Raw genomic sequence first — 22,565 nt, forward strand, 5'->3', positions numbered from 1 at the left:
CGTAAACAGCGTATGCTGTTCTGTGCCGAAGATGAACAAAGGTCTTACAGGTTTGAAACGACATGAGGGTGAGTAATTAATGACAGAATTTTCATTTTTGGGTGAACTATCTCTTTAATAAGCATCAACAAATCACACATTTGAATCAGATTTTGCCAGTGAATCAGTAGTATGGAACGACATAAAGGTGAGTAAATGATTAAATAATCCCTTAATTCTACATAAATGAGAAAGGTGGAAGTTTTAATTTGCAATACACCAGGGCGATTTAACTGGAATTAATACATATCTGTTTCTGATACTCACAGGAACCATCTGATTATTATCATTATTATTTAGATGATACATATTCATGAGGCATTGACAAACACGGAGATGCTGACGAGTGTCACTTCAGAGAGGGCTAGTTTCATTTCCGACCATCCCCACACACTCTAATTCATTCTCACTATCTCCGTACCTGTTTTCACCTCTGCCGTGCGTCATATCAGCCTACAGTCTCCTCTATCATTTGCAGGTTTTACTTTGTGTAAATCTGTTAAGAGAACCCACTTGTTTAATTAAAGGTTTGTGCCTGTCTCTAAGGACCACGCTCCACTTTTGCAGCGTGACACGCACACACAAACCCACTCGCACGCATGTGATAAACCTGGCAAGCGGCATCGTAAGGATGAGATCAGTGGCGCTTTCATGTGTTGTGTGATCAAAGTGTTCATTCTCTTTTCCTCCTCTCACTCTAAAAAAAGATGACTGTGCCTCCCTCGTTTTTGGACGTCTGAACCTCGCACTTCATCAGCCTGGGATCGCTAACTAACCAACCACTCGCACTTCCAAAAAACTCATTGTGAATGTTTTTGTGGAGGAAGTGCTAATACATGTCCTGAGACTGCAGACAACAGCCACATACAGGTCGTGTTTTACACTTTGTCGCGATGCTGAATTAAGGAAAGTTGAAAGATACATTGGTATACAAAAATCTATAATAGACAAGTCAAAAGTCCTCATATCTTCACTTCTTTTGTAATAAAAATAAATAAACTCAAACATACAATGGCAGTTATATGCTGTACATCTCTATGGTTTGTATTTTTAATTACAATTATGTTAATATGGTAACACTTTAGTATAGGGACCAATTCTCACTATTAACTAGTTGCTTATTAGCATGCCTATTATTAACATATTAGCTGTTTATTAGTACTTATAAAGCACATATTATGCATGACTATATTATACATCCCTAATCCTACCCAATACCTAAACTTAACAACTACCTTATTAACTGTTAATAAGCAGCAAATTAGGAGTTACTGAGGCAAAAGTCGTAATTAATGGTTTACAAATAGAGAGAATTGGACCTTAAAATTAAGTGTGACCATTAATATAATACTATTTGAATAATTTAAGACTTATTAGGCCCTTAATTGTTGAGAACCACTGGACTAGTGGATCTTTGTCATGTGACCATATGTATAGAAAAAGCCAAACAGCTGACTGAAATTGAAGATGTACAGTACATGTGAAAATTGACACACATTTTTAATGATAAAAACTACTATTATAAATATAAATACAAATGTTAAAAAGGATTTATATTTTATTTAATAATATTTGAATGCAATATTTTATTTTAAAACAAAATAAATAATTATTAAAATTAGAAAATAATTTATTTATTGCCATATGATTAATCCCTAACATGTTGCAAATTGCGACCCCTCTCTCACCTATGCAGTTTTATTTTTTCCCTAAAATGATAAACAAGTCTGTTCAGTCTATGATGGCCTTTGAGACGAGCTGACGCATTCCGGTACTTTCCTCATCCTCACAGTCATAAACTAATGGCAGCTGAGCTCTGACTCATTATTTCTGCTTTGACAGATTGGCCTCATCCCCAAAAGCCTGCCTCTAAGACATCTGATTTCATCAGTCTGATGTAAAGCGGTTCTTTAAATCAGTTCTGATGTGTCTGTCAAGAAGTATACATTGAGAAGAGTCCGATGATCCGCATAAACAGCTTCCTTCTCAGTGGCGCTCTGTTTGTTTTGTGACAGTACGCAGAATTGCCTCCGCGAACCCATTAAATAACAGTCGGCGCTTTTCCACCTATTGTCGCCGAGAGTTGATGAGCGTCGAAGAAAAGGATGAGCTGATTAAAATGCAAAAGGCCACTCGGTATAAGGTGCGTCCGCGGCTCTCCGCTGTGTTAGCACAGATAAGCTGCCCTCTCAGGCTGAGACAAGCAGGCATATTGTCTTTTAGAATGTGACCGGCGTCGCAAGCCAAGAGGCTACGAACCGTTGGGGTCGCAACAGAGATGAGCCGTTTCCTCCTTATGCTTTAGTGCTCATTTTCAAGGATAGAAATACAGTATCTTGAGGAAAAAGTAGGAGTCTATAGTTACCTATTGATGAACTGGAAATGTCTCTCGCAGCCAATTAACTGCTCTCTTCCAGCTCTGAAGAGGTTAGGACAGGAAGAAAAGTAGGAAATAATAGGACCTATACAACGAACTAATAAGGCATAAACAGAGTGAGAGGAAGTCGAGACAGCGAGGAAGCTTCCAATGATCCACCTTTCAGACAGTGCTTGTGATAATGTGTTAGTGCTGGATGTATTAATGCGTAATGCATGCAGGGAGCTGTCAACGGCCGCTACGTGATCCTGACGGGATCGGCTTGGCACAACCCGCCCTGTACGCGAACCCCGGGCGCCCTCTCCAGCGTGACAGAAGATGTATGTGTATGTATGAGTGTGCGCATGTGTTAAGGAGGCTTGAGAAGAGCTGCGGGTGGTGTCGGTCTCATTTCCTCTGAATAGTATGGATTAAACACAAGTGAACCACTATCAACAGTGTTTGGTGGCATAATAGCACCAAAAAAACAGCACAAATTGAGGTTACAGTGAGGCAATTACAATAGAAGAGAATGGGAGCAATGTCATAAATACCAAGTTCTGTCATGAAACTCTAGATGGCGCAGGCTGATGAGTCATTAAGGCAAACTGATGATATTCACAGCATTAAACTACTTGGCACAAGTTGATTGGTTCATGTTGCATACGCAGCCAATAAGCTTGCTGCTTTACATTTAAATGGCTGGTTAGCATCCACTAGAGCATTTCACAGCGCGCTTTCAGAGTTAAGGTCCTCCGAAATTTTCGCATGCGTTTTTCAGTTTTTTCATATTCGTCATCCTTTCTTATCAAAATGCATGCTACGGATGCGAAAATGCAGTAAATCGAACCTGATCCGAATTTTTTTATGACGGACGAAAGTTTCAGAGGCAGTGTGTAAACGTCATTGACACAACATGAGGTCGTATTTATTTTTTAACATGCGAAAATTTCGGGCTCAGTGTGCAATGACTTTTACTTTGAAACCCTTCACCTTCCCCAGCTCCACCTGTATAGATCTGCTACGGGTTATTATATATGATACTTGTGCAGCAGCAGTATGTCTTAAATACTCACAGCTAGGCATGGGACGATAACCGGTTTCAAGGTATACCGCGGTTTGGAAAAGTCACGGTTTCAAAACCACTGAAATTTAACGTTATACCGTTCCTGCAGTATGCACAGTTTTTTTTACGTGTCATCAAAGATGGAAAGTGCAGGACTCCCTCAGCTGTGTGCAGCAAAGAGCGTAACGAGTCACACGACCCCTCCCCCTCCGGTTGGTGCGAGGCTGCGAGTCAGTCAGTGAGAGTCATCTGTGTGTGGGATGGCCGAAGGAGGTGAATCCCTGGAACTTTTTCCCCCGTCGAAGAAGATGAAGTCTGCCGTATGGGAATTTTTTGGGTAACGTAGACATAACCATGTTCCATACACAATGATGTTCTGTACAGATGACGTTTTAGCACCGATCGCTAAATAAATACTTCCAGGTCGTACATAAACTATATATCGTGTCATCTTCATTTCTCCCTCTTTCATCCCTGATCAAGACAGAGACACACCCGCCGTTTGTTTCAGTGTTGAAATAAATACTACTTGCTACCGAGGCAGATAACATGGGTAATTAACTAGCTAACGTCAACTAGTTTCCTCCCTCACGTTACTTCACAGAGCGAGGAATAGCAGACTAAAGTACTACGTTTCTGCGATTTAGTAAAATAATTAAATTTAGCTGGTATCACGTCTATACTTTTAAGCCTCCTGCCATTGTTTACATCTGTTAAAAATCACAGCTGCAGGTTTAATGACTGCATTTTTTATTTATTTATTTATTATATTATTTTTTACAGAAATTATGTTTTGATTTATGTTTTTGATTATTGAACTGCAGGTTTAGGCTCACTTAAGTGACTGCATTTTTTTTTTCCATTTAGAAGGATTTTTAATTTTTTTTTACAGAAAATAATTTATTTATGTTCTGATTATTGTTGAGCTGCAGGTTTAGGCTCACTTAAGTGACTGCACTTAATTTAATTAAGAAGAATTCAATTATTTATTTTAATTATTTATTATTTAGCCTGACATGTTTACTGTTCCAAAATGTTCTATGTTTCTTAAAAATAAATGTTTTTTACCCAGACATTTAAAAAATAACATATTTTAGAGCTGTAATCACAATACCGTGATACCGTGAAACCATGATATTTTTATCTAAGGTTATCATACCGTCATAATCTCATACCGGCCCATGCCTACTCACAGCACCATATCGGCATATGTATTTGGCAGTAGCAAGTTCCTGTACTTGCTTTGCAGCAGCAGCAGCAATAATCTACAATAACAGCATCAATTCAGCAGTGTAGCAGATCTATTCTGCCAAGACCAAATACATTAACATTGTCATATTCGTTACCATGCTAAAATCTTCCAAGAGTTTTCATGACAGAAATTGATCTTCAAATAAAACAACACTTCTCGCTGGTGAGGTACACTGAAGTTCTGCAATGATTTTGTCCGGATAAACTCCACCTCTTTTTTACAAACAACCTCAAACTCGCATTCAAATTTGCCTCCATCCAATGAACTAAACCAAGTCTCCATCAACATGTTTTCTTTCCTTGCTAATCACAATTTGGAAAAGGATCTGTAGCTACTTTTGGCGACTAGCTTTACTACCGTAAAGAGGTTTAAATAATTTTTACAGTTGATAAATCATTTTAGGGTTCAAGGTATTGCTTTGTCAAATTTATGTAACTCTACACAGAAAACATGCCTATTATTTACATTTTGTGGCTGTACAGTTAAAACACTAAGTATTTTAACGTTTACAGATTGGCTGCATTCGCTTGCATTGTCCCACAGTTTAACGCTGATTGTATTATTATTATTTTTTTTAATTAATTTTTGTCCATAATAAACATTACATCACAAACGCTGAGCTTAACTTGTACTCAACCCAGAATAACAAGGTCTACAAAGCCTGGAGAAAACTATCCATTTGTATTCTCAAGCATTCGTGTTTTTCGCCATATTTGCTGTGATGCATCAATAGAAAAAACTGGAGTACCAAAAAAATGAAGCTGAACCTCCAGAGATGACCTCCAAACCCAGTGTCCCACCCTCTGCTGTTGTCATCCCTCACACGGCGAGATGATTTGTTCTTTTGATGTATTTCTTCAAAGGGCTTATTTGACTGCAGCTGTCTCAGTGTTGCCCTTGGATAAAGAAAATTAGGCACAAAAATGGATAATACACATCTTTTTGTGGTTGATTCAAAGGGCAGGCACTCCTGTTCTCCTGTGATAGCTGTCAGTGCGTAGTGTTCCTTGTGTAGCATTCCCGAGGTGAGCCACTCCTGAGCTCAGGTCTGTGAAGACACAGAGGTAACATCACGGGCAAGACCAGCAGGACGACGTTAGCTCACGGGTTTAATATACTCCCAAACACGTCTATCAGAGGCAAGGTTTGTCTCCTGTGAGCTTTAGTGAGCATTAACCCGATGCAGTGCACTGCAAATGCTAGCACAGGTTTCAGATCGCAGCTTAAGACTGGATTTATTTCAGTACACGTGCATTCAGTATGCAAAAGACAGATCTTTGCATCTTAGCATCCGCACGACTGGAAAGAGATTACAATCAAGATGAATTCAAACATAATCCCTGCTTCTATAGCCTGCTAAAAAGTGATATACAATTATGTTCAAATGGTTTTATATATTCCTAGAAGTAGAAATTAATTCAGAAAAAAACAAGTATTCTGGAAGTGAAAATTGGAGGCACATGGTATACAGAAGAAAAAAATTACAAAAATGTGAATTGGGCTAGGTCATTGGTCTTCAAGGTGGTTGTTACAGTAGGAGTGCTGGACAGATTACTTACAAATTGTAGTCCATTACTGATTACAAATTACATAACAGAAAATGTAGTTAGTAATAATCTGTTGGATTACACATATGGCAATGTATTCTTTTTGATGACTTTTAGATTACTTTTGACCTAACTGTTGTAGCATTTGGACCAATCAGACACACATTTGTTCATTAGATTTAACAAATCAATTAGTGAAGTGACATGTCATGTGGCCAAGTATGGTTACCCATACTAGGAATTAGTGCTCTGCATTTATCCCATCCTAAGTGCACACACACAGCAGTGAACACACACACACCGTGAACACACACCCGGAGCAGTGGGCAGCCATTTATGTGGGAGAGAGCGCTGTACATTCACTCCCCCCACCTACAATTTTTGCCGGACCTGAGACTCGAATTCGCAACCTTTAGGTTACGAGTCTGACTCTCTAACCATTAGACCACGACTTCCCCCTTTCTTTTTTCTCGAATGTTTTTCGAAATTATTCATTAGATTAACAAATAATCACAGACCCCTCACCCAATAAACATACTGGGTGCCAGCATGTCTGGGAACGACCCCGGGCCCCTGGTTACCATGGCAACCAGGATCCCTCAGCCAGATCAGAAACTTTTACGACCTAAAAGTATGTCGAGAGAATAAACTCTTACTCAAGTCTCTCTAAAACAGACACATAATGCCCATAAAAATGGACTCTTCTCTAATTAATTCATAGGAAAACGAAATTACATATGCAAAATACCATGCTCTAAGACAGAGTCGTAAACTTTCCCTCCAAAAGTGAAAGTCACCATTGGCTCTGTGACCTCCCGGTGGTGTGAGCTCAATACGAGATAAAGCTCTCACATCAGTGACCCGCCTCAGTCAGTCTGCGGTTCTGGTAGATTCTGAGAAGATGAGGATGTGAGCTAGCACCCCTCTAAGGACACCCTAAGTTCGTGCCAGGCCTCGGCCTTGACTTTTCATTCACCAAAGATCCTAGGATCTCAGCTGATGTCTCTCTTAGCTCTTTTTCACTTTCCACTGGGAAGAAACTCCCAATCACCATCAGTAAGAACATCTTTGGAATTCATCACTCTTCAAACCCGGACGAACGTGATCGCAAGTCCAAACCCTTGAAACCATCAAGACTTTCATCCAAGACTGCATCCGGACACTCGTCAATGACCAAGGCAATGCAAGTATCGTACATTTAACTAAACGAAACAGAGGTTTAGTATAAGCTGTAGACCCTGTTCTAAAACGGCGCTGATGGTTTCACTCAGGTGGTTAACTGACTCTTTTCATAGCTTCATTCCTCTGGTTTTTCCTGATGGTTTCATCCATCAAGCCTCATCTGCCCTTTCCCCTATATGAGTGATTGTTTGTTTGTTTGTTTGTTAGACTAGTTTGTGTTAGTGTTTAGTTAATAAAACTCTTGTGCACAAATTACATGAGTTTCTGATTCTGCCTTGCAAATTATTGTTCCTTTACGATTCCGATCTAGCTACATGCTCTAATGCATTAGTAGGCTACTTTAAGAAGGTTGTTTTCTGTGGCCATGAAAATATCCTTTTCTTAGAGTTGATATGAAATTACACTAAATGTTCGCTGGACGAACAGATTAGTTGATGGCAATTTAATTCTGCTACAGTTACTACTGGCAGCTGATATAAATAATTGTAATTAATCATAATTAATTGTAATTATTTATATGCATTTCCCTTTTGAGCTAATTTGCTACACTGTAGTGGTAGTGGTATATGAAAATACATTTCGTTCTTTGTTATCAACATCAAGAAGTGCATTAAACATTATATTACACCAAGGCTTACCAAACGGGTTCGTGAGGTGGTGAAAAGCTAATAATTAAATCATAAAATGTCAAATTAACTAACTGTGTGGCCTTTCCATTTTCTGTGTAATTATAGTAACCTGACTAGTGGCTGGTGTGTGCAGTACCATAAAACTGGAAGACTTTCCAAATGTATATAAGAAGTAGAATCTTTCAGAAAGGAAAATTTAAGAGAAAAAGAATTAGGGTGAATCAATACATTATGAATAATTTACTTCAATTGTGTAAATAATATGTAATTATGTAATCTTTAAAAAAATAATCTGTAATTTGTTTATGAACACTTTAAAATGTAATGTAATCTAATTACAAGTACTTAATTTTTGGACTCATGTAATCTCTCTAGCACTGGTTGTTAGGTATTGCTTGGATGTTGTAGGTAGCTGCTAGGATGTTTTGGGTAGTTGCTAGGCCATTGCTAGGTGGTGCCAGGTCAAAAGAGCACACTCTCAGTCTCTATAATTTTCTGATCTTTAAAAACAGCTTTGGTTTGTCCAACTGTTCAAGTCTATGGTGTTTTCTTGCCTGTTGTTCCATCTGCCAGGTGAAAATCACAAGTCTGGCTGCTTACAGAAGTAGCAGCACACCTCATAAAGTTGCAAGTTTGGAGGTGTAATTTATAATTAATTTCCTTAGCACAAACAATGTGGGTCGAGATACATTTTGAAGTTTAATACTTAATGTTAGGGGTTTGTTAAAATTCCCAAGTAGAAACAGTAGTGGTCTAATAGTGATACCTACTTGAGCAAACAAAACTAATTAACAATAGCAAGGCTCTGCACTCCAACAGAAACAGGTCACCAGATTCAAAGCGACTGCTTTGGGATTTTCAGGAGGTCAAAGTTTAATGATAGTGGGCAAGGAAAAGGGCAAGAAACCTTATTTTGTAGGCTACATACAGCTTACATAATGATCTTTCCCCACACTGCTCGCTGTTACTGCAGTACTCAAACATAATGACAAAGATGGAATTGTTTGTTTTGGCTAAAAGCAATATTCTAAAAAAATGTTTTTTCTTTTTTTTTTTCAAACAAATTTTGAGTACAATCAGCAAGCACATTTGACGCTAATCATTTTCTTTTCCTTCAAGCAAGCCCTTTCAAACACACACACACACACACACACACACACACACACACACACACACATTTATCAGCTGGTATTCATGCGTTCCGCAAGTTGATAATATACAGTCTGTCGGGAGAGACAGAATTAGATTTTCAAGTGGTTTAGCAGCTCCATACAACAACAGAAAGTATTAAAGTGCCCCTATTATGGGTCATGAAAGGTTCATATTTTGGTTTTGGGAGTCCCCAACAACAGGTTGACATGCATGCAAGGCAAAAAAAAACACTTTCATTGTCTTATAATATGCATTTATTTCTACCTTACTTGCTCAACGACTCCCAAACGATTCGCTCAACGATTAATTTTTCCAAACCCCTCCTTTGCGTGAGCTAATCTGCGGTGATTGGTCCGATTGGTCTCATTTTCATTTCATCATGCCTGTAATGCCTGATAAAGCAGCGTTTGTGAGCGCATGCGCTGCTTTGTGCAGCCGTTACCGTGGAAACAGCTATTTTTACCGCTCCAAAAGCGGCACTTAGTGGCAAAGAATGAATTTGCATTTTCATTCAGACCGTTTTCAAGTTTTCCTGGGTCTGCCCAGCAACAAGTGGGTGGGCAATATGCTAATGTTTCATGTTGACATCAACATGAAACGGCTTGGGATTCGTGTTAAAAACAACTCGTTTAAATTATTCAGAGTCAACTCTTCTGACAGACAATAACTTTATACATGGTGCACTTTCAGATTTAAAACTTTGCAGGTTGTTTTCATTCACTTAGAGCTGTTACACACTGCATGAAAGGTAATTTTCAAATATCTATAATTAGGGCACTTTAAAACAGCAAATATACTAAATATATATATATATATATATATATTAGGGTTGTAACGGTACACAGGAGTCACGTTCGGTACACACTTTGGTTTTGGGGTCTTCATAAACTTCATAAAAATTTGACAAAAATTACATTTGGGGAAATGTGTGAATTGAAGTTTGTGTGCAATTCTGGAATAGAGATCAGTCAAAATTAAACTAAAAACCGGTTCCGATTTATAGCCGGTTGACCAGTGCATCTCTAGAACCTGAAACTTTCCCACACTGCTGATTTAAATCAAGCAGCAGGTGTGCCATCTGAACTCGCCGTTCTTGTTTTAGGTTGGTGCGTACATCGTCTCTTCCTCTGCTCTTTCCTGTTCGTCGTTTGACTGCATGAAACAAATTGTGACGTCTGTACCATGAAGGCTCGGTGCTGGGTAGTAACTGATTGCATGTGATCTGGATAACATAATCAGTTTCCAAAAATTAAGTACTTGTAATTTGATTATATTACATTGTAAATTGCTCATAATCAGATTACAGTTACTTTTTTACAGATTACATGATTACATATTAACACTTAATTTATTGATTCACACTAAGTCTTTTTTTTTCCTCTTTAATTTTCCTTTCTAAAAAATCCTACTGCTTTCAGTTAAATCTTCCAGTTTTATGGTATTGCACACACCAGCCACTAATCAGGTTACTATAATTATACAGAAAATGGAACGGGCAAACAACTAGTTTAATTAGACATTTTTATGATTTAATTATTAGCTTTTCATCACCTCTCGAACCCCAGTTTGGGAAACCTTGATGTAATATAATGTTCAGTACACTTCTTGAGGTGGATAACAAAGAATGGAAAGTATTTTTTATGAGTAAGGTAATCTAAAAGTAATCAAAAAGTACTCTGAATACTTTTCTAATAGAACAATAGATAGATCAACTTGTTTTACTATATAAACAACCGATTAGAACAGGTTAATTTGACTGCTAATTGATCTCTACAACATCATGAAGAAATGAGAACAGTATTTAAAAGAAATCTCTCTCAAAGTGGCTGACCTCTCCTGCACCTGTGTGCTCCGTGGAGACAGTAAAACACAAAGCGTTCTAGAGAGGGTCATGTGAAGAATCTCTTTGTCACCAGAACCCCGCTGGCTGATGGGAAGAGCTGCGCTCTCCTGCATTAACTTGAGAGAGGTCGGGCAGACACCTCTGTGATTACTGCAAAGGGCCTTGAGTGGACACAGGCAGGTATTCATGAATGGCTTTGTACTTGTGCACGCTTGAATGTGCAAGCGTGTAAAGTGGCGTGGGTCTGTGTACGTGATTCAGGAAAGGTCGCAGAAGAGAAGGACATCGTTGGGGGGAAATGTAATTATGAGCCGAAATGAACTCATCTTGTTTAAAGGTACTAGTCGTTTGGAAGAAGATGTCTTGTGAGGAAAATAGAAAAAGGGAAGGGTAAGAAAGAGGACAAATAGCAGCTTATTATCATGAAGACGGCGGGAAAGGTAGTGGTGTGTGGCGGCGTGTCTGACTGTGTGCTACACAAACAGGAAGCTGAATGTAACAGTCAATAATCATTATCTGGCACAGCGAGCGCATGTGTTTAAGTATGGGAGTGCATTCAAACGTTGTTTTCAGAGCTAAAATATAATCATACCCAATCAGCTGCGATTGTCTCTTTAAGATGCCTTTATGATTTACTTTCAAAAGCACAGAATGTGTCCTGAAGCATACTGCGGCCATCAAATATCAAGGCGCATGGTAGACATACTGTACAGACGTGGTAAATACAGGGTAATATATACTCTATTTAATTAAAATTAGTGCAATAACGATCACTCACTTCGTCAGTGGCCTTGATTCCAGAATTTTTCCCATTTATTTTCTCCATAGGGATTTAAAAAAAAAAATTCAATAAAAAGAGCCATGAACCAAACCAACCAGCTCTGAGATGAATCACAACATTACAAACTTTTTGAAGCAAAAATACAATTGAAAATCAGAGAAAAAGCCAAAGGCTGTGTACGTCTTTTATGAGGCAATGAACTACGTAGCCCATGAAGCATTGTAAATGACATAACTGAATTTGTAGAATCAGACGTCTATGAATCAGATCTACGTATAGACATACAAAGTACAAAATGCTATATAGTTGAAGTTTATTACTAAATAGACAAATATATACACAGGAGAGATTCAAATTTTGTTATTGCTGAAATAAATTATTCTATAGAGAAAGTCAATAGGATTTTTTACTGCAGTACTGTATTCCAATGATCAGCTTGGCTCATGAATATTAATTAGATGACATCAGGAAAGTAGCCATATTATACCACACAGAATACGATTAATCGATCGACAGCTGATGAAAATGTCGGGTCTAAAAACAGACATTTTTATGCAGCCACCTACATTTTTATTCAGTGCACTCTGGTCAGCAAACGAAGCTCTTAAAATACAATTATTATTGTCTAAAAATTGGACAGGGGGTCCTCAGAAATGTCTGAAACTGGTAGAAATGTTCTAACGGTTAGTAAGTCCCTGATTGTTGCACTCAATACTCCACTCGAGTGTGGTAGGGGTTAAAAATAACAATACATTATTCAGGCCAGTCAAATGCATGAATACATGAATAAGTTGTAAAAAGCGTCTCCCATCTGGTATTAGAAGCGAGAGCGTGGAAAATGTGCCTTTTTAATGTGCCCGTCCTGCTGTAATCTGCCTTATCTCACTTCAACACTACATCCTCCCCCTTCGGAAGTGAGCAGGACGGCAGAGAGAGAGAGAGAGAGACAGAGGAGGAGAGCGAGAGAAACAGATTTGTATAAGAAGTATCCTCATTCTCCAGGGGGATAAGCAGCAGAATGAAGCTCTGGTGATGGCATTGATCATATTCTCGTCGACATCTGGGTGTTTTTGTGTGAGCCTATATAGAGTAGCTGTGTGGAAGTGTTTGTATAAGACAAGCTGCATGTGATATACCAGATTTGAGCCTGATGGAACCCAACATGGAGGTCTGAAAGATTGAAACCACATTAACAACTTAGGATTTAAAACTAAATAGTATTAAAATGCAAAATTGCCAATTGTTTTGGGTCAAAGCATCACATTTGCAGAGCATGTTTAGGTTTTATTGCCCTGTGCAGATCCACATTGACCCCTAATACTATTTACCAGAAGCATGCTGGATCATATTAGCAACATTTTTCAGATGAGAAAATCACACTGGTTTTCAGCTGAATGAGGTTTTCAGAAGAAGAAAAAAACATCTCTATGATGGATGTTGCTAGATCACAGAGTATCTGCTTCCAGAATTCATTTAAAGAACTCCATTATTGAAGGAGACTGCTGATCTTGCTATAATTGTTTGCCGGTGGACAGGCCCAGACTGTGTAGTAGACGTAACCCAAGCTAAATTTAGTCTGAGAGCGAGGAACCGCAGGGTTTTTTCTGCAGATGGAGTAAGGAAGCCGAGAAGCCGCTGATGAGTGTGAATTGAGTCTCCTGTCATGGAGACAGGTGAATGTGTTGTGGTGAGCGTCTCCATGCACGAGCACGGGAGCCGACGTAGGGGTGGAACAGGGCGAGCGAAAAACTCATTTGCACGAGGCAGGGCTGGCTATGTGCCATCGGTGGCGGCTGCCGAGCTCAGTGGCCGTGGAGGTGTCACCAGGACCCGAGCTGTGCCTGAATAACGAGCCATCACGGGGAATCAAGCCAAACAGGACGTTAGTTTTCACACCATGTCTCTAATACGGGAGACAAAGGTGCATTTACGCACACCTAAACCATTAACAAATCCTTAAAGTTGAAGTATAAACTTCATACTTAAAATCAAGTCACGTGTTGAAAAGAGGTGTACTAATATATTTTTAAGTAATCTAACTTGAATTTTTGCCCTGAAAACAAAAAGCAAACATAAAGCAAATCAAAGCAAAGCAAAAAACACAAAAAAGCAAACAAAAAAAAACAAACAAAAAACAAAAAAATAAAATAAATAAAACTCAAAACAAAAACCAAAAGCATAAACAACTGACAACCCCAACAGACCAAAACAAAACACAAAACAACAACAAAAAATTATAATAAAACAAAATGTGAAAAATTCCCATAGACAAGTTCAAGGTATGAGCCTGAATATTATATGAGGTACAGGCTCTATCACCAAAACACCATACAGAAATCCCTAGAAACTGCAAAGCAACACTGCAAGCAATACACCACACCTTTTAGCGTCAAGCTTAATATAATATAATTTATAATAAATAATAATTTCAGAATAAATAATTAAATATATATGAAATATATATGAAAGCTTTGCTGAAAGGTGACACTACAATGACACTTTCTGTGACTCTAGTGCGACATACATACATTCTATATATATATATATATATATATATATATAACACACACACACACACACAAACACACACACATATACATCCAAGCATTATTAATCAATCATTTCTTTGAACACATTGTGTCCTTTTCTTCTGAGATGGATCACTACTATGACGCGTTCAAGCAGTATATCCCTATGCTACTTAGCCTCGGGGTAAACTCAGAGAGTTGCTTTCATATTGACTAAGATGTGTTTGCTGAAAGATCATAAATCAACAGTCTCTCATGGCTGCTGCTGCAACTGTTACATGCTTGGATGAACGTCAGCTTTGACATCATTAAAGGACAGTAAAACACACATGTAGCACGCCATGACGTGAGAATCGGTTGACGGACAGTGTGAGAAGCAACCAAGGGAGAAAAACGGCCCATATGTGTCCAATAGTATCAACACCTGGAGTTATAGCAGGTAAAGGATCTGAGAGAAATGAGCCATACTTCCCAAGTGAAGGAACACAGTTTCAGCCGTCAATAACGGGACAAACATATTGATTCCTCCATTAAGCAGCTTCCCATGATACCCTGAGGTTAAGGCTTTTCCTCCCCCTCTCTTCTGTACAGCAGAATAACCTCATTTAGACAACAGAAGCCGACAGTTTCAGCCTCTGCGGCTAGTTTAAGTTGTAGGCCTGGTTTAGGGAGTGAATATTTGATGCACAGATTTCACCTCCTCCGTGCTGTGGGTACTCAAAAGCGGTTTTCATCAGCCGAGTCAGGCTGGAGGTGAAGAGACGTTAATGTGTAAAAAAAAGACAGAGTGAGAAAAGACAGCGCTCCTGGCAATCACAGTAATTCCAGACGTGCTCTGCACACATATGATCAATCATTTCATTGATCAATCGCTCTGGCCCAATGCTACGCTGCGCCGCTGCCAATCCAGACGAGTTCCAGCATACGGCTCGCCTGAAATGAGCTCCGCACACACTCCACTTCTTTCCTCCGCTCGCTGACTCTCTGAATGACTGACTGACTCACTCACTCACACAAACAGCTGGAGACTCTGTTTACCCACCGGAGTTCAATTTTCTCAAAGCACCCACGCTCCCCTGCTCATCTTTAGAAACAGGGCACCTCTCTGTATTTCTTTTTCTGTATCACCTCTTATCCCATGCCCGGGGTGCGAATTAACCCTTTGCCACCCCTGCCAATGCAGTGTGAACTGAAAAAACCTAACCAGCTATAAAACATTTTTCTTTTGGCCACTTTTGATTCAGTTTCCAAATAATTATTAATCAGCATAGCCATTTTCAACATTGACACTGATTATAAGAAATGTTTATTGAGCAGCAAATCAGCACATTAGAATGGTTTCTGAAGGATCATGGGACATTGTAGACAGGAGTAAAGAAAAAAATCAGTTTTGCCATTATTTTTGATTAAATAAATGCAGCTTTGGTGAGCATACAGACTTTTCTAAAATATTAAACTTTTATATTTACTGTTATAAAATATTTAGAATAAGATTTACTATTACAGTGGTGGCCAAAATTATTAGAACACTAGTATTTTCACCAGCTAAAAAAATGATTTTAAGTCAGTTATTTCTATCTTTTGCAGTAGTGTGTCAGTAGGAAATATCAGTTTACATTTCCAAACATTCATTTTGCCATTAATTGTAATATTCCAGTTAGATTTCTGTGTGCAAAAGGAGTCTGACAACAGCCAGTGCTCCACACAGAGATCTGACCTCTTCATCATCCAGTCTGTCTGGAATGACATGAAGAAACAGAACAAACTGAGACAGACTAAATCCAGAAGAACTGTGGCAACGTCTCCAAGATGCTTTAAGAGACCTTCCTGCAAAGCTACAATACTGTTAAAAGTTTTAGGCACTTGTGTAAAAATGCTGTAAAATGAGGGTGCTGTCAAAAATAATGTCATAAATAGACTTTCTTTATTAATTAACTTCTATTAACTAAATTAAATCAACATTTGATTCAACAATCAAATACTAGTGTTAATTTTGGCCACCACTGTATGTAATCTAAAAATATTGCATATTTATTAGCAAAAAAAAAAATGGCCAAGGGTTAATTTTGGATACCACCGGAGTAGAACTCATCTGCTAACCTGACTCTCATCTCCCATCTCAACCTTTCTGCCCAGGAGAAACACTGAACCGTCCGTTATGTATGGCCACTGATCTCACTTGAGCGAGAGAGATATGACCCCTGATAGCCACACTGTCAATTTCATTAGCGCAATAGCAGGGAGGCTACTGCCCATTAAAGCCCTGCTACGGAGCCAGCGCTGAATAGCATGGAGCCGAACTTCAACTGCATTAACACACCGGGACAGTGTGATCTTTAATGCGCTTCTCAATGGAGGCTGGAGTTCAGTCCCCTGGACTGATCATTTCCTGCTAGACAGCATGTGAGGTGGCTAATTAGTGCTCTTTGAAGGCTTTGTACGGCATGTTCCACTGAATCACGTAATTATGGCTCATGCTGGCTAGGCCCACTGCCACAGAGCCTCGCTTAATGACGAGCCACATTTCACATATTAGTTATCATTCGTGGAATGAAACTGATTGGAATATACATGATGAACAGTGTAGAAAACACAAAACTCATATTCTCCACTCCATAGACCATCTATCCATGTGGAGATTCATGAATATGGAAACTTGTCATAAAATAGGAATAATTAATGTTTTTGCTTGAATTTGAAAAATTTGAATTTGTGAGCAAGTGTAAGGGTGTTAATATAATATCTCACTTGACCCTGTCATGTAGTAAATGCAACTTTTAAGGATGCTCCAAATTAGTCTAACTAAAACTAATAAAAAGAGCCAACTAATAAATAATAAATGACCAAAAGTGTTCTAAGTTCTCAATAAATAAGTAAATAAATAAATAAATTTAACTTTTTTTTTTTTATTCAGGTTGAATATTTATATTTTAAATATTTTTATTTAAATTGAATTGGAAATGTTTTTCATCCAGAAACAGACTAATGTACCTTTTTTACTAATTAATATTTACATTTTTGCTTTAGCACATTCATTGACAAAAAGAATGTGCTAAATTTGATTTGATTTAATTATTCATTTTACAAACAACACGTTGTCTTTATAATATCATGCTTACAATTTTTCTTACACAGTATATAATGTTTATGCATAAAAATGTATGGCTGCCTTTACATATGACGAAGGCTGTCCTCATCACATTTAGGGGTCCTTGGCATAAAAAAAAACTTCTGGTGTAAGAAAAATACAGTTTCACTGTTTAAATGTACTGTAAGAGAAAACTCTTTTGTGTTCCACAGTGAAAAAGAGAGTTTGACACAAGGATGATTTTTTGTGAATTTTCCCTTTAATCTAAGAATAACAGTCAGGCAGTCCTTACAAGTATAGATAGTGGGTTTTGCATGTGACTAGACTCACCACAGGGGCCTTTGCGCATCACCTTAATGCGTCTCTGTGTATTGCACTGGGCCTTCTCCAGCTCACACTCATTGGAATAGGTAGAGGAGTCAGATCCGCACACCGGCGCCACCACAGACGTGCATACAATCTTCTTACAAACACACTCTCCTTTAGAGGGGTCAGTCGGGTCTCTCTCACACACCGCTCCAAATCCACACAGCTTTCCTCTGCAACCTATAAAGAGACACAGACATAAGAATCAGTTTTAGAAAGCCACAATCATGTGACAAGTGCAGCGTTCTAGAAGACTACAGTCATATGAGGGCGGAACAAAAGACCCTTGTAAAACAGCTCATGCAAACCAGCACTCAGTTTAAAAACTCTTTTAGCTAACACATGACCTTTCGAGCTCCTGTCTGAAGAGACGTACGAGTCACGACATTATTATCGATGCTTTCTTTTTCTGAATCAATGAAAGCACTGTCTCAACACAAGCACTCTGCTAGGAGGACCTGGTTTTATACAGTTCATTCAAAAACGAAAATTTACATAATTTAACATTCTATACCTGCATGACATTCTTCTGTGGAACACAGAATGTAAGTTTTCAAGCTTCAAAAAGGCCACAAAAGCATAATAAATGTGGTCCATACCACTTAAGTCTTCTGAAGCCATATAAACAGATTAGAATTTGACTCATTATACACTGAAAGTATTGACCTCCTCTCTAGTTTTCCTTGGAACATTAATTAGAGTTCATGAGAGAAGCTTCGATGTCCAATTAGTAAACAAATCATTCTTTTGAGTCAAAACGTTTCAATGAATCAGTTCCTTTTCACAAAACCAGTGTGAATGATTCAATCACAAATCAGACTGATCATGATCTTGAGTTCAGAAATTTCAGTCTGTTTCTCACACTATTATATTATTTCAAACGACTATATATAGAATATAGAGCATGAGTTGTATGGACCACATTTATAATACTTTCATTGTGCTTATATGTTCATTTTGAAGCACTAGTCCTTGTTCAGAGACCATTTTCATATTTTCTGGGATTCTCAGAACTGGAAGTCGTCATAGTTGGCTAAACCTCTATAGTGGTGAATAGAAATGATGACAAATATAATTTTGCCTTCCCATTTGCCCCAATCCACAAAAATCCACAATAGCGTTTCTATGACTTTCCAAAAAAAGAATAAATATTGAGAGATTGATTACATTGGTCAGAAGAGAGAAGGATGACAAATTTGCCGTCACTCCCGTAATGTACGACATATATATATATATATACTGTATATATATATATATATATATATACACACACACATACATACATACACGTGTGTATATAGCTGTGTATGTGTGTGTAAATAAATGATTTCCAGTATATTACAGAATTTTCATTTTTGGGATCTAAGGAGATATACAGCATTAGTTATTTTCTTATTCTAAATCAAAGCAAGCACAAGTCTATGCTGAGAAGACCTGGTCTTTGATGATTGATCTTTAAAACACACACACACACACACACACACACACACACACACACACACACACTTGCTCTTTCACTTTTTCTTATCACGGACTACCAGAACAGGTCCAGACAGGGTGGCATGACCACTCGAATGCTCCAGGATCTGTCTAGCTGTTCCTGATCACTGACTTCACTTCATACAAGAACACACAAACACATAAAACACACACACGTACACACAACTTTCCTCGTTTCTGATACTGACAGGTGAGCATCTGTGTTAACTCCTCTGAGACGGTTTCGTTCTATTGCTTTCCTGTCTCACAACTGCCATCAAAACACAAACTTCCATAATTCCCCCTGGCAGGGTCCACTATGGAGCTGCCACAAACTGATTGACAGCCATCAGGTAAATGAAATGGGCTTTTTTTCTTTTTTTATCAGTGACCAGCAGCTACCTACACAGAATCACACATGTGGAACGTGAGCGTGCACACATGAGCTTGAGGCGTGAGGAGAGTTGCGTTTAAACTCCGCTGTCAATCTGACATGCACACCTGCCCACTGTTGTCTCCTTACACAGTGCTTGTCACCTCTGTGCCTGTTTGAGATTCATCGCAGCGCTGTGGCGGCCAGGCCCTTTGTTGATTCTGAGTAAATCAGGTCAAAACCAACAACTTGAGGACACAGTCATAGAGACTCCGTGAAAGCCTGCGGATCTCAGTGGGACTGGGCCGCAAAGGACGGCACTTCCTGGAGGCGCGCTCTTCAGTCACGTATCTAGAGACTAATTAAAGAGGCTGGTGTTATTCCTATTATCTTACACTGTATAAATTAATGTTCAGAAGAAATCAAGAAAAAACTGAAAAGAAAGAGCAGAAAATAAGACAATTTGTTTTCTCAATCATTATGTAATTTTGTTCCTTAAGTAATAATGCTATAATCAAATCATTATAATTATTGTAAACCACTTAACCTTTTACAATTTGCACAAAAATCTATATTCGTCAGGCAAAAATGGACAGCCAGAGAATTAAATAGAAACGTATGAATATATATATATAATATAAACTTATAGGAATATATACTTTAGGAATGTTGTAATATTAAAATTCTGGTCAGTACAGTCAGATACATGCTTTAATGTTATGTCCGATAACTGCCAACATTAAAAATCCATACTATCCATACTATATATTGTGTATATACACTGCTGTTCAAAACAAATCTTTTCTAACAATATAAGTCTTTACTATCACTTGCACATCCTTGCTGAAGAAAAGTATTATTTTCTGTTTTTAAAAAGGAAGGAAAAAATGTACTGACCCCAAACCTTTAAGTAGTGTATATTGTTACAAAAGAGTTCCATTTTAAATAAATGCTGTTCTTTTTAAAAAAAAATTTTTTTTACTTTTTATTCATCAAAGAATCCTGAAAAAATATCCAAATAAATAAATAAATAAATAAAATAAGAAGCTCAACCATTTCCAACACTGATAATAAATCAGCATATTAGAATGACTTCTGAAGAATCATGTGACACTGAAGATATATTGTTACAAAAGAGTTCCATTTTAAATAAATAAATGTTCTTTTTAAAAAAAATTTTTTTTTACTTTTTATTCATCAAAGAATCCTGAAAAAATCTCCAAATAAATAAATAAATAAATAAAATAAGAAGCTCAACCATTTCCAACACTGATAATAAATCAGCATATTAGAATGACTTCTGAAGAATCATGTGACACTGAAGACAGCATTGCATCACAGGAATAAATTAAATTTGAAAGTATATTAAAATAGAAAACGTTATTTTAAATCGCAATAATAAAATATATTTTATTGGCTGAAAACCATTATGGTAGTGTTATATACCGTACACCAATATTACACCTCCAAAATCGTTTTGCAAAACGATTCCCATCTTTCTGATTATTATGTGAGCCCCACATAATGGTATTTCCATCAAATTCATTAATTTACAGATCTTTAATTAAAGCAATTAGAAACTTTAGATGCAAACACTTTTAATCGTGTAGATATTAACAGCCACAAATAAGAAGTCAGTGTTGACTCACAGTGACTCTCATTTCCCCACAATCCCTGTATCAGTGGCTGTGGACTGTGTGCTTTGCACAGAGAAATCAAGCGTTTAAACCTAGTGGCTGTTGAGCATTATCAAATATAGATGTAATAATAGAGTAGACCACCTGGATCTAGGGTCAGCGCCTGAACGGTGTGTGACTGAGCCCTAGAGAAACACACTACACTGCCGCACACAACCATACTAAATAAAGGCTGTGAGCGTGACAGGTGCTGAGTGTCGAAGCGATGCATATTCATGTTTTAATAATGCATATGCATGTGAAACATCTACTACTTAACGCTTTTTGAAAGGGGGGAGGGAATTTGTCCATTCCATCACTGAGAGTAAAGCTTTTCCACAGCATGCGATTCTCCAGTGAGACAGACCACACAGGTTTTCATCCATATGTGTAGTTTATCAATCATTTAATCATTTCACATTCCGCATGACTTCACGTCAAGTGCTCGATTCGCGCTGCACCACCTGCGCCTTTGTTGAAACTCATATTAAGTACTCTTTTATTTGTAGCACACTGAACAAGCAGCCACAATCTACACAGATGCTCCATCCAGGCTTTTGTCCTAACCAAAAATAACACAATATGTAAGTAAAAACATCTTTAATGTAAATCGTTTTGGTATATACACTATACAGCAGTATACTGAAAATAAGTTTATGCTCATTTCTGTCCATTTTTACATTTAGATTACCTTTGCTGTGGTGTCACACACACACACACACACAGCCGTTCAAAATAAATCTCTCTAAGTCTTTACTATCACTTTTTATCAAATTTAACACATCCTTGCTGAAGAAAAGAAAAAAAATATTATTTTCTTAAAAAAAAATAAATAAAAAATACTGACCCCAAATACTGACTTACAAAAGATTTCTATTTTAAATAAATGGTGTTCTTTTTAACGTTTTATTCACCAAATAATCCTGAAAATTAAAAAAGTTGGAAAAGTTGTTGGAAAACAATTCCCATCTTTCTGATTATTAAGTGAGCCCACATAATAGTATTTCCATCAAATTAATTTACAGAACTTTAATTAAAGCAATTAAACATTTTTTTAGAATTAGAATCTATTTTTCATACTATATATTATAATGTTGTAATGCCTAACTTCACTTGTAGCATTGATTGATTCTAGATTTTAGAGTTTTATTTTATATTATTTAGAAAAAACAGTATAGAATTTTACTATCACCAATTTATCAGTTATT

The 22,565-nt window shown here is 37.6% G+C and overlaps 1 protein-coding gene across 1 annotated transcript in view; it reads right to left on the reverse strand.

Moving 5' to 3' along the window:
* LOC107673061 (agrin-like) overlaps positions 1–22,565 on the reverse strand; it is a gene marked incomplete at its 5' end in the record, with an annotated part of 148,835 nt that overhangs the window by 101,654 nt on the left and 24,616 nt on the right. Inside the window, one exon of the mRNA XM_016466495.1 lies at positions 17,794–18,009. Within this exon, the coding sequence (XP_016321981.1) occupies positions 17,794–18,009 (216 nt within the window). The remainder of the gene's footprint in view (positions 1–17,793; positions 18,010–22,565) is intronic.

This window comes from Sinocyclocheilus anshuiensis, unplaced genomic scaffold (assembly GCF_001515605.1).
Source record: "Sinocyclocheilus anshuiensis isolate Anshui unplaced genomic scaffold, SAMN03320099.WGS_v1.1 scaffold364, whole genome shotgun sequence".
Classification (NCBI taxonomy): Eukaryota; Metazoa; Chordata; class Actinopteri; order Cypriniformes; family Cyprinidae; genus Sinocyclocheilus; species Sinocyclocheilus anshuiensis.